This window comes from Hipposideros armiger, unplaced genomic scaffold (genome assembly GCF_001890085.2).
Source record: "Hipposideros armiger isolate ML-2016 unplaced genomic scaffold, ASM189008v1 scaffold_136, whole genome shotgun sequence".
Classification (NCBI taxonomy): Eukaryota; Metazoa; Chordata; class Mammalia; order Chiroptera; family Hipposideridae; genus Hipposideros; species Hipposideros armiger.
In genome coordinates this window covers 3,157,392-3,169,003 of record NW_017731486.1, presented here as the reverse complement: position 1 = coordinate 3,169,003, position 11,612 = coordinate 3,157,392, and the positions used below count along the sequence as shown (strand labels likewise).

The 11,612-nt window shown below is 36.9% G+C and overlaps 1 protein-coding gene across 5 annotated transcripts in view; it reads left to right on the top strand.

Moving 5' to 3' along the window:
- The first annotated feature begins 2,859 nt into the window (after nucleotides 1–2,859).
- The window catches only part of PTPRM (protein tyrosine phosphatase receptor type M), a 672,175-nt gene continuing 663,422 nt past the window's right edge, over nucleotides 2,860–11,612 (top strand). For 3 of the 5 annotated variants that reach the window (XM_019649950.1, XM_019649949.1, XM_019649946.1), the window contains exon 1: nucleotides 2,889–2,982. In XM_019649950.1, coding sequence (XP_019505495.1) covers nucleotides 2,973–2,982 — 10 coding nt within the window. In that variant the 5' untranslated portion in view covers nucleotides 2,889–2,972. Of the gene's footprint in view, nucleotides 2,983–11,612 lie in introns of all 5 variants that reach the window. The other 2 variants (XM_019649948.1, XM_019649947.1) reach the window with 2 other exon arrangements.

The following is an 11,612-nucleotide window of genomic DNA, read 5'->3' as shown; positions in this document are numbered from 1 at the left end:
GAATGCCAGTGGATCTCGGAAATTGGTGTGCAGGGAGATATATCTTATGGCAGTAGGAAATTCATAGTCTTTCCCATTTTCCAGTGTTTTGATAATCATACATGGGTCCAGAAAGAACCATACTTTTTATGTTTCCTTTCAAGTGATAAAACACCTATGTAATGGGAAAATTATATCCTTGCACCTGCATTGTATTAGTCTTTGGGGTTTGCTGTCAGCTGAGCATTCTCTTGCCTTTGGATTGGTTATATCTTCAGTGCCAACAGTTGTTTCATAAACCATAGCTTTAACCAGCCTGGAGTTGTTTTGTGGGTGCCTGTAGCTGTTTCTCACTGTTTAAGATTGCTCTGCAGGTCTTTCATCAAAGTGCTATCTGTGTTTCCATTGCAGGGTCCCTTCTCTGTCAAAATTCATAGTTGTTCTTTTTCTTTTTGAACATTGTTAGTGCTACCTGCTGTTTGGACTTATTGCTATAGTACTGAAGCTGTTTGCTACATCAAATTTAGGGTTTGCAACCAAGGGAAATATTTCTCATAAATGTTTGCATAGTCTTCTAACATTTCTCAACCCAAATTGGAAAGTTGTTTGTGCTTTACACAAATCCACTTTGTTTCTTTGAACTTGTTAAAGCCAAGTGAGAGGGAAGTATAAATTACCACTTGTTGTCAAGGGGAAATATGGAGTTAATGTTGTATTTCTGTAATACATTTCTGTTTGCAGTGAAATTTTTAATTGACCAATTCTGTTAAAAGGGTTACAGAAGACAACTTCCAGGGTTATTAATTTCACTGTCATGTCTAGAGCTAACAACTGATACAAAGCTAGAAAGCTGGGAGAGACCTTATAAAAGGGTCTGAGGTCCTTTGACTCTGCACTGTTTCACACTTTTTGTCAGTGATTTGGAGGCAGACATAGAAAGCAAGCTTATCAAATTAGCACATAAGCCAAGTCTAGGTGGGATAACTAAAAACCAAATGACAATACCAGGATTCTAAAAACTCTCAACAGGCTGGAGTGATGCACTGCAAACCAGGAGATGGGGTTTAGTAAGGATGAATGCACATCCTGAGTTTGCATTCAGAAAGTCACCTTATTACAAGAGGAGAAATAGCTCAATTGCAGTGGTGTGAATTTCAGGCTCGTATGGGATTTCAGCTGCACAGAAGCTCAGGATGGACCAACATGCTGTCCAGACTGCTGAAAGAGCACGAAGTCAAGGGCAGTAGCCAGTTGAATTCTGTCTCGCTCCAGTACTGGGAATCCTTCTTTTGGAAGAGTGCTGATAAACCTGAGAGTGTTCAGAACACATGCTAGGGTGGTGAAAGTCTGAAAACCGTCTAGTAGGAGGAGCTGGGGGCAGCAAAGCATGTTTTGCAGGGTCAAGTGATGACTTAGAACATGACAGCTCTTTTCAAATAATCAATTTTCCTGTGTAAGAGCTGAGATTTTTAAAAAAATGTTTATTCACAGGGTAGAGCTAAGATAAATGAGTAGACATTTCAAGAAACAGAGTTTGAGCCTTCTAAAAGGGGAATTATCTACATGGTATGGATGCTTCTTTTTTAAAGTTTTTTTTATTAAAATACAGCTAACATACAATATTATATTAGTTTCATAGTTGTTCAACAGTACCCATCTAGCTCTATACAGTGTTATTACCACATTATTGATTATATTGGTAGGGATGCTTTTTAAAATTCTGAGTGCATGCCCTGTTCAGAAGCTATCTGTCTGTCTGTCTGTCTGTCTAGAAGACTATAGAACTGATGTAAGCATTTAGATGGAAGTTGGACCAGGTGACCTCTAACATCTATTTTACCTCTGAAATTGTGAAATTGTTATTTTACTTATCTTCTTGCTGCCAGGGCATACATTGCAGATACAGTGTTATAATATCATTATTTTTGTGTTTTCTTGACCAGAACCCTTAATTTTTATCATTGACAAGTAATTATAATTAATATTTTAATTAATTTAATTAGTAGTGTTATATAATGGATAGTAGAATTTTCATAATAATTAATACAAAAAATTTAATCACCCATTCTTGAAATATGAAACATTGGAATAGTTCAGAGTAACTGGAGACATTTAAGAGGATTTAGGTGGGACTCAAAATCATCAGTGTGCCCCAGAATGTTGAAACAGCCAAGTTGCTTTGTATATTCTGCATTTTCTTTTATTCTTTCTTTCTTTATTTAAATAGCTTCATTTCTAGCACCAAAGTTAAGCAGATGCTCACCACATGTAATTTCAAATTTATTCTTGCCTTTAAAAATTGTGTGAAGATAAGCAAATTCATAATCTCTTTTAATTTTGAGACCTCAAATCTCCAAAATATTAAAGCAAAACCAGATTCTATGTTAGATTTAAAATAATCTTTAGAAAAATATTTTGCTAGCTATGTCCATGATCTCTACTGCATTTTGTCCCCTATCATTGTGCCAGTATTGTGGTGAAATCATTTCTTTTTTAATTTTTTTGGACAAATTATAATGGCTATTCTTTTGAAAACACATTGAACATTTTGGGTGGTTCTGTTAGAGTTTTGAACACAAGATCAATTATTTCAAATTCCTGTGAGTCTAGAAAACATGAGTTATAAATTTTCTTAGGTCTTACTTTCAATTGGATTTTACAAACATTGGTTATTTTGGGGGAACAATATGATATAGCAGTACTGGCAAGGCATGGTGAATAGCGAAGGGTGTTAACAAGGTCAGGATCCACAGTTCCTTGGCACAAAGGTCAAATCCGATTTAGTTTGCATTAAGTAGGTTTACGGTTATCTGTAATCATCAGAGCTTATTCCAGAGACCTGGTATTATTTACATTACTTTTCATTTTTTTGCATTTTAGGTGGTTGCCTCTTTGATGAGCCGTATAGCACATGTGGATATAGTCAAGCTGAAGATGATGACTTCAATTGGGATCAGGTGAACACCTTGACCAAACCAACTTCTGATCCATGGATGCCATCAGGTTTGCATTTAAGTTTTCTTTTTAAAATCAGAGGTATGCAAGAGTCTTAATCACAGTAAACATTCACTAGGTATTGGTTGAATGGGTGAGGGTGTTGGTCTTTGTGGCAGTCAAAGGCTGATTAACTAGTGAGGAAGCTGCAATTAAGAGGACTGATTATGAAGAGTTTACCTTTATATTTCTACCTTAAAAGTCTAATTAAAGTTTACTTCCTTTTTCTTTGGATACACCTGAGCTAGATTAATGGACATTTCCCAATTGAACATTTCCCAAACAACAGGTATGGGAAGTAGATTGATGTCTCTTCTGGCTAATGTGTCTAGTGAGTGGAACTCAAGCTGGGGAATCCAAACAAAGTGTCCGTCACAAATCGGAGACCTTGGGAGGCAACTTAAACTTTGTCAGCCTCAGGGGCTCCCTTGCCACTTGGGAGATATGGGAGGATGCTAGTGATCTTGAAAGCATTCTGAATATAAAATGATAATGCACACACACGGATACTTTTTCCACTGTATAAGTGCTTTGCAGATTTTCTGATGTGTGAAAGACATTTGTTCCACTGAACACCAGCAAGAATTCTACTTCTTATTTAGAAGGAAGAGTGGTAACCAATGAACTCTAGTCACAGTGGAAATTGACCATTTTAATGGACACCTTTTTCAGGCTGTGGTGTTGGACATCCCATAAAATTTTAGATTTGCACATTCATTTTATAAATGGGTGAAGAGTGAGCCCCATTCAGGAATGACTGTAAAACTTGTCATTCTGATTTGGATTTCAGGTAAAACACATTTTTTTGGTACTTTTAATAACTGTAAAGTTCTTCATTAGTGCTCCTAAATGTAGCAATACTCACATTTAGTAAGTGATCTTGTGAAGCAGCTTCAAACAGGAAGTGGAGTTTAATGCTGTTCTTGACTGAGCCTTAACAGTTATGATTTCCACCACGTTCTTGCCCTCTCCTTCCCACTTTAGCTCCTTGTAACTTCAAAGAAAGGAACACTGAGCTCCTTAGCACTATGGCTTTACTGGACTTCAAAACCTTTCTAGTTCTTGGTTATTTATCCATAAATGAGTCTCCTTTTCTGTCTCTTTTTTCTCTTGCACATGTGTGCTTTTGAATGTGACTTGTGTTTGAATCAGTGGAATTTGAGTTGTTTTTTTCAAATTCCAGTTCCAGCTTTCATTCTTGTCTGCGCTAGGGTAAGGGGAAGAGGAGAACAGAGCAGTCCCCGTGCAGAGCTTCCCTTTTCCAAACAGGCTTCTTACCCTGAGGGCTTTTGCTCATCGCCACCTGCTCTATCTCTAGGATGCAGCCTGTGTCCAGAGAGGGTGGGGATGGCTGTGGCTGTGGTAGTGAGAAAGGCAATCAGATTTAGTCCTGGTAGAATTCTCCACAAGAGTGCACTCAGACTTTCTTGATTGTCTTTTAATGTGGTGAACAACTTATAATTTTTCACATTAAGTAGTTGATTTCATTATTGTAGTTTTTTAGATTGGAGCCTAACTTGGAAAAATGGGTTTTTACAAAGGAGCCCTAACATTGCTATATCTCCTTCAGCCTCAACTAGTTCTATTTTTTGTCACACAATAACCCACTTACCTTTATGAAGGAGGGGGAGAAATCACTTATTGTCACCATCTTGTCCTTTTCTTTTTTCTGATGTCCCATAATACCAACTCAGACCAAGTTGTCCAAGTTTTATTTTTTTTATTTTTTTTTTAAAGATTTTTATTGGGGAATTGGGGGATGGGAACAGTGCTGGGGAATTGGGGAAAGGGGAACAGACAAGTTGCTGTCGTTTTGTTCTTCAATCTAGTTGTGGAGGACGTTGCTTCACTGGCCCAAGTTGGCACCATCATTGCGCTCTTCCCTGGCGAGGCAGATCAGTCGCCGGCTTCTGGACAGCCGCTCACTGCGGCTGCTGGCCGCTCACGCTGGCTGCTGGCCACACACGGTAGCCCATGGCAATCCACTGCCACAGGGGCTGCAGCCCACGCCGTCGCCGGCGACTCATGGCAGCCCAGCTCCAGGTTGAGCTGTTGTTCAGCATCTTAGCTGTAGAGGGCAGTGTCACTGGCCCTCATATGTGGGATCCGAACCGGGGCCCTCTGGCATCCCAAGCGAGTTCTTAACCATCGCGCCACTCGGCCGGCCTCCAAGTTTTAAATATAGAAAGGATGGGATCCTGGCAGAGTTCCTTACAAAAATGATATTAAAGATCAAAGACCAATTGTATCCTGGAACAATCAGTTGAGTAATTGAAGGAACAAAGGGGACGCACCTTTCCAAATATCTGGCCTTTGAAGGCTCCTCTGTCTTTGGAAGAATGAAGTAGGGGTATTTAGATGTTCTGTTTGAATTTACTCTCATTCTGTTGACTAATAAAATACTTAGTGATGAGTACCAGGCCTTTGTAACTTAAGATCTCTGAATGTTAAGTCTTCTAACAGTTTTGTCAGTTCTGTATGATTTCTGATAGTTATAAAAGGTATACCCTGAACCCCCACTCCCAAACACAGTACAAGTCATTGTTGGGACATCAGATGTTTTGGACGTCAACAGGTGATGGAGTTGGGGAAAGACTAACAGTCCAATTCCTCTGCCTCTCTATGCCTACGGGCATGGTCCAAAGAAAACGCATTTCAGTTGAAATATGATAATTGTTCCATTGATAATTATTTCATCAGATTAAATTTTCTGCCTTAATATAGTATTGCAAATACTGGTATTTTTTTCCATACTATGTATTAAGCAAATTTTAGTCATTAAAAAAAATTCCTTTGAGCCCTAGTGTATACTAATACTGATGCTGATTACTGTGGGAGATGAAGGATTATAGGAAATGATTCTTTCTCTCTAGGAATTTATCTACTGGGGGAAAGAGAGTTATAAAAATACAATTAGTGAACAACCTAAAATGATATATAATAATAAAATGATACATAATGATATATAATGTAAAATGCACATGTGAGGTATAGCTTGAAAGTGTTTTAAGAGCAGTTTTCTCACTGTAAGCACAATATGTTATAAAGGATATGGACTTGTACCCAGCTGACCTACGCACCTAAAGTGAGAAGTTAAGTTCTCAGTGAAATATCATTGTTGGATATTTTATCTTATAGAAAATATAATCTTATAAACTTGTATATGGTGTCCTAAGGTATGGATTTTAAACTGAGTTTCCAACATGTATATATAGAACCTTGAGTTTCAAATAGTATTTAGTTACAAGCGTTTTCTCCTCCTGCTTCTTCTTTTTCTCCTCTCGTCTCCCTCCTCCTTCTTTCCCATTAATATGTATAACATAATTTATTCCTTTCAAATTTCAAAGCTGGCCCTTTTACACTAAAATAGAAACTACTTTTAGTAGTTTCAGAGAAATAGAATTTCTCTGGGTAAACAAGTAGCAAAAGCAAATACAAACATAGCTCTTTGAGAGTTAATTTTTTTAAACCTTTATGTAGAATATTATTGGGTTTGTTCTTGCATGTGTATTTGTATTTGGTCTTGTATGTGTAGGCTGGTTCTGTGATGCCTTAGACCAAGGGCAGGCAAGCTGTATCCTAGGTCAAATCTAGCCCACACTAGTTTTTTATGGCTTACAAGCTATGAATGGTTTTTATGTTTTTTGAATGGTTGAAAAACTCAAAATAATAATAACACTTTGTGACACATGAAATTCAAATTTCAGTGTCCATAAACAAAGTCTTATTGGCACACAGCTATGTCTATTTGTTAAATATTGTCTGTGGCTGGTTTCAAGCCACCACAGCAGAGCTGTGAAGTTACAACAGATGCTGTAGTGTCCACAAAGGCTAGATATTTACTGTCTGGCTCTTTACAGAAAAATTTTGTCAACCCCTGTCTAAAACCATTTTGGCACCAGCATGTAATTGTGGCTTTGGACTCTTGGTTTATATTGTAATTGTTTATCTATTCTTTTATAATTATTAACATGCAAACATTATTTCACATTTTCTTTCACTTTCAGATTGTATGTTTTCCAAACATTGGGCTATTAAAATCAGTATGAAAAAAACATGATGATTTTCTTTATTGTTTAGTACCAAAATTCTTCTGGGACTATTGTGATTCTAATAAGCAAATAATTCATCAAGATGAATTTAAAAATTACAACTAAGAGAGACTAAAATTTTTACTCTAATTTTAAAATTTACTCTAATTAAAATTTTACTTTTTCTGTCTTTTTTGAAATCAATGTTCCAGTGTGCAGGGTTTGTTTCTCTGTATCTCCACATGTGAAGTTATTTTTATCCACATTAAAAAAATTTGGATACCGTCTGGAGCTTTATACAAGCTGACTTGATAGCTACCCTGAGGCTGTGATATTGATTCTGGAAATACATATTTAGGGCAAATAAATACCAAGCCACTTAAATTTCCATATTTGAAGCTGACATTTATGTTATAGTAGATTTTACTTTTGCAGCTAGTTCAGAGCCATACAGTTTTCCTGATGGTGAAACTATGCCACACATGGCTTCTCTTTTATTGGTAGATGCGTAGTTCATTTCATATCAGTTGATCTCCATTAACAATGGGGAACTTTCTTAAACTTTGTCATAAGGATTACTACTTTGAGTACAAGAATCCTTGATTAAGTAACCAAATAATAACCTGGTACATTTTATTAACACTGTTGCATGCAATCACTTTATATACTGCAGTGCATGTATAATTATCAGAGTAGATTAAGAATTATTGAGTAAGAAGTGTTTTATGATATAAAAGTACCTACACAGTTTGAAAATGGTTGATGTTTTTATATTTTATTAAAGTATAATGTGTACCTTAGTGTCCCAGTTCTATGAAATGGACATTTAACAAGCTCCTTAACTTATGTATAAGAAATAGTAACCCTGTTTTAAATTTGAAAAATTAAACAATAAATCCATTCATAATATAAAAAATGTTAAGGTAGCTTATAACCATAGCCATTTGATACTCATAATATTGACATTTATTTTTAATGCACATGGCCACCTGAAGATATCATACCTCTAAAAAGGCTGTAATTAAGTGAATTTGGGTCCTAGTGCTAGAAAAATGAAACATTATGCTTAATGCTTTTCTGGGTAGTTTAGCATGTGACTAAGGGAAGCTCCTTTAGTTAGCCTTCCACGTCTTAGTTTTATATGTTGCAAATTGGGAGTGGTGTTACTTCTGATCTTCAAGAAGATGCCATGACTGAGGATTGGATCATGTCTCTGGGTGTCCGTATGAGAGGCAGAGAGAGACAAGTGCTGGGATGGAGGAGCAATGTGGGCTCTTAGTGTCATGACCCAGAAAATAGAAAAAAAAAAGTCTGTATTTGTGTAGAGTCAGTTTTGCATTTGGGAAGATGATAAATAGACAGACAAAGGAATGGAAGTTTTCTCTTTGGATGCAGTCATCAGGCATATTTTCCTTTTGCTAGAGAAGACTTCCCTACTTATTTACACTTCAGGGCTTATATAGGCCTTAGTGAGTGATAAAGGGAAGAAGATTTTTTTTAAAAGGCTTAAAAAGATATCTTTTTTCCTTAAATTTCAGTGTGTAGCTACTGAGTAATATTTTTGGCATGGAATATTCAGGCAGTTGTCTAATTATCTCATTCAATCTTTGAATCTGTCAACATTCAACCAATATTTATTAAACACCTGCTATGTGCTAGGCGCTGTTAGAGATGCTTGGGAGTCATCGCTGAGTAAAGCAAATAGGATCCCTTCACTGGTGTCCTGCTCATTCTCAGTCTGGTAAGACTGTTCTTGGATTGTCAAAAAGGTATATCCTGTAAGACCGTGTTTTTCATCATTTATAAATGACTTTCTGGAAGTGAATAATGAAAAGGTAATACAAAATTCAGTTCATCAGACTTGGCACACTGTAGCATCAAATTTAGCTTTCTTATATGCTTTGTCCCTTTAAAAAAAAAAGAGCAGAAAAGTAAATCACAGGCAAGTGGCAGGCAGCGTAGTACCTTCTGATCATTCTCTCTTATAAAACAAAGTGATCTTGTACACATAAATGACTCTTAGCAGTTGACAGAATTTGCTTCTTTGCTGTATATCATTTGATCTTCATGAGGACCTGGGAGTTTGGGTGGCATAATCTCTATTTTACACCTTAGGAGACTGAAGTTCAGAGAAGTAATACTTGCACCGGGCTTATAGGTGAGAGAAACAGTCCCCGTTTTTGCTCTTCTGACAGCCATAGAGTGATCTTCCCATGTGAGCACATCATCTAGGGAAGGTTGTTAATTAGTTTTCATCCCAGGTGGCAGCAATTTGGATCTTCTTGAAACGAACATGAAGGCTATCCACTGTGAGGGCTGCTGGCCCTCCCTGGGTCGGATGCTGGCTCTATCACTAGCTACTGACCTTGGGCAAGTTCTTCAGCTCTGTTTCTCAGACTCCTCACCTGGAAACTGTTAGTTAGTAATACATGTTCATGGAGTGACAGAGCTGCAATAGTAGAGTCTGTCCTCCTGCTGGTTCTGTCATGTGGAGGAGGCAGGCAGTCATCTAATAAACAGAGACACATAGACTGCAGTGGTGGGAGGTGCTAAGGACTGTGAAGAAAACCTAAAGCAGGATAAGGGCTTAGCGAGTGACGGGAGTGGTCAACAGAACAGCCTCTCTGAGCAGAGACTGGAATTCAATCAGGTACAAGTTGGACACCATGGTGGCTGGGTTAATGGGTGAGGGGAAGACAGGAGCAGACTGAGGCATGGTGAGCTCTGCTGGAGGGGGTGGAGTGCAGTCTTCTAGGACCCTGAAAGCTGTGGAAAGGCATTTAGGACCTGCCTCCGAGGGTTGTTGACCGGGCAAGACAAAATAGTCCACTTCAGGTACCTAAACTTATACCTGGCTCCGCACAGTAGTCAAAAAATGCCCTTCTTTTGTTATTATTAAGTAATTTTCAGAGCAATTTGGTATGAATTCATCTCTTAGCTTAATTTGGAGTCTGTGAAATGGGAAGTTCATTCCAAGTTCTTATTTTCTCTTCTAAATGATACCAAATAAGAAACAGAAGATATACATCTTCATATAATATTTGAATGGATTAAAAAAGTAAACTGAAAGAAGTCCATTAAAATACTATGTTTTTGTAACAATGGTAGGATTTGGGGCAATTGCCCTATCATTTTCTATTTCACATATTTCCTTTATGATCAAGTATGACTTTATAATAATAAGTACCACTTAAAAAATTGGGGGGGGGGTAATTGAATTTGGCATTATTTTAATTGATTCTGAATATTTGCAGTCACTGAGTCAGGAAATGAAACCAGTTTTATTGTCCTTGAGTATCTCATTCAACTGTCCCATAATGAGGTGCCTGACATCCAGATGTAAGATAGTCACTGATGAACATTCTTCCTACATCTTATCCAGATCACCTGGGTGAGGCCTAGACTGGGTTTCTAGTTAACTTTTAAACAGTGAATAATAAGGCACGGTGAATGGAATTGGACTGAAATTGTATTCCGTCAGCAGTTTCTAAGATACAGAATTTAGAGAAATAACTGTAGATGATAATAAAACAAAAATTTGGATCAGGGGAGTTTTTAGTTAAACAGCACAGCGCTCTGAGTAGCCTCATTTTAACATGGGTGTAAACAATGTGTTGTACTCGAAGTTAAAAACGTAACATAAAATTTACCATCTTAATCATTTTTAAGTATACAGTTCAGTGGCATTCAGTAAATTTCACATTGTTGTGCAACCATCTCTACCACCCATCTCCAGAACATTTTTATCTTCCCAAACTGAAACTCTGCACCCATTAAACACTAACTCCCCATTCTCCACTTTTCCAAGCCTCTGGCACCCAGCGTTCTACTTTCTGTCTCTATGAATTTGACTACTCTAGATACCTCATATAAGTGAATTCACACAGTATTTGTCCTTTTGTGACTGGCTTATTTCACTTGGCATAATGTTTTCAATGATCCAGTTTTTAAATGCAAAGACTTTCAAGATCAGGGCAGTTTTTTTTTAATTTTTGAAAAGCATCTTGATTTTTAAAAGTTAAGTGTTTCAAAAGGGTCAGTGTATTACGTATGACCACTTATAGCAGTAGTTTACATTCAGTGTTCAACAAATGTTCTTCTTTAAATTTGTTCTAAATTCCTGTCTTGGTTGATTGCAAACTGTTTCAAAAAGTAAGAACAGTGGCTAACTATTTTTAAATATTCGTTTAAAAGTATACAAATGAGCCTGTATATATATATGTATGTATGTATACACACATATATGTATATATGTACATATATGCATACACACATATATATGTGTATATATGTGTGTGTGTGTGTGTGTTTTATAAAAGGTTTATTTCTTGCCTAATTTCCCATAAAATTGTACAAGATGACATTATAAGACTTACGTAAGGCCAAGTTATGGAATAAACAAGTGGGCCAGTCATGACAGATATTGTAAATGTCTCAGAATCTGAGTTGAGGAGGGGTGAGAGGTGTGAGAGGCAAGGTCTGGGGTGATGGGATGATGGGGTGGTTATTTTTTTTATTTATTTTTTTATTAAATTATTTTTTATTATGAAATACACATTTTTTAGAATTAGTTTCAGCTGTACAACACAGTGCAATAGTTATACTTTT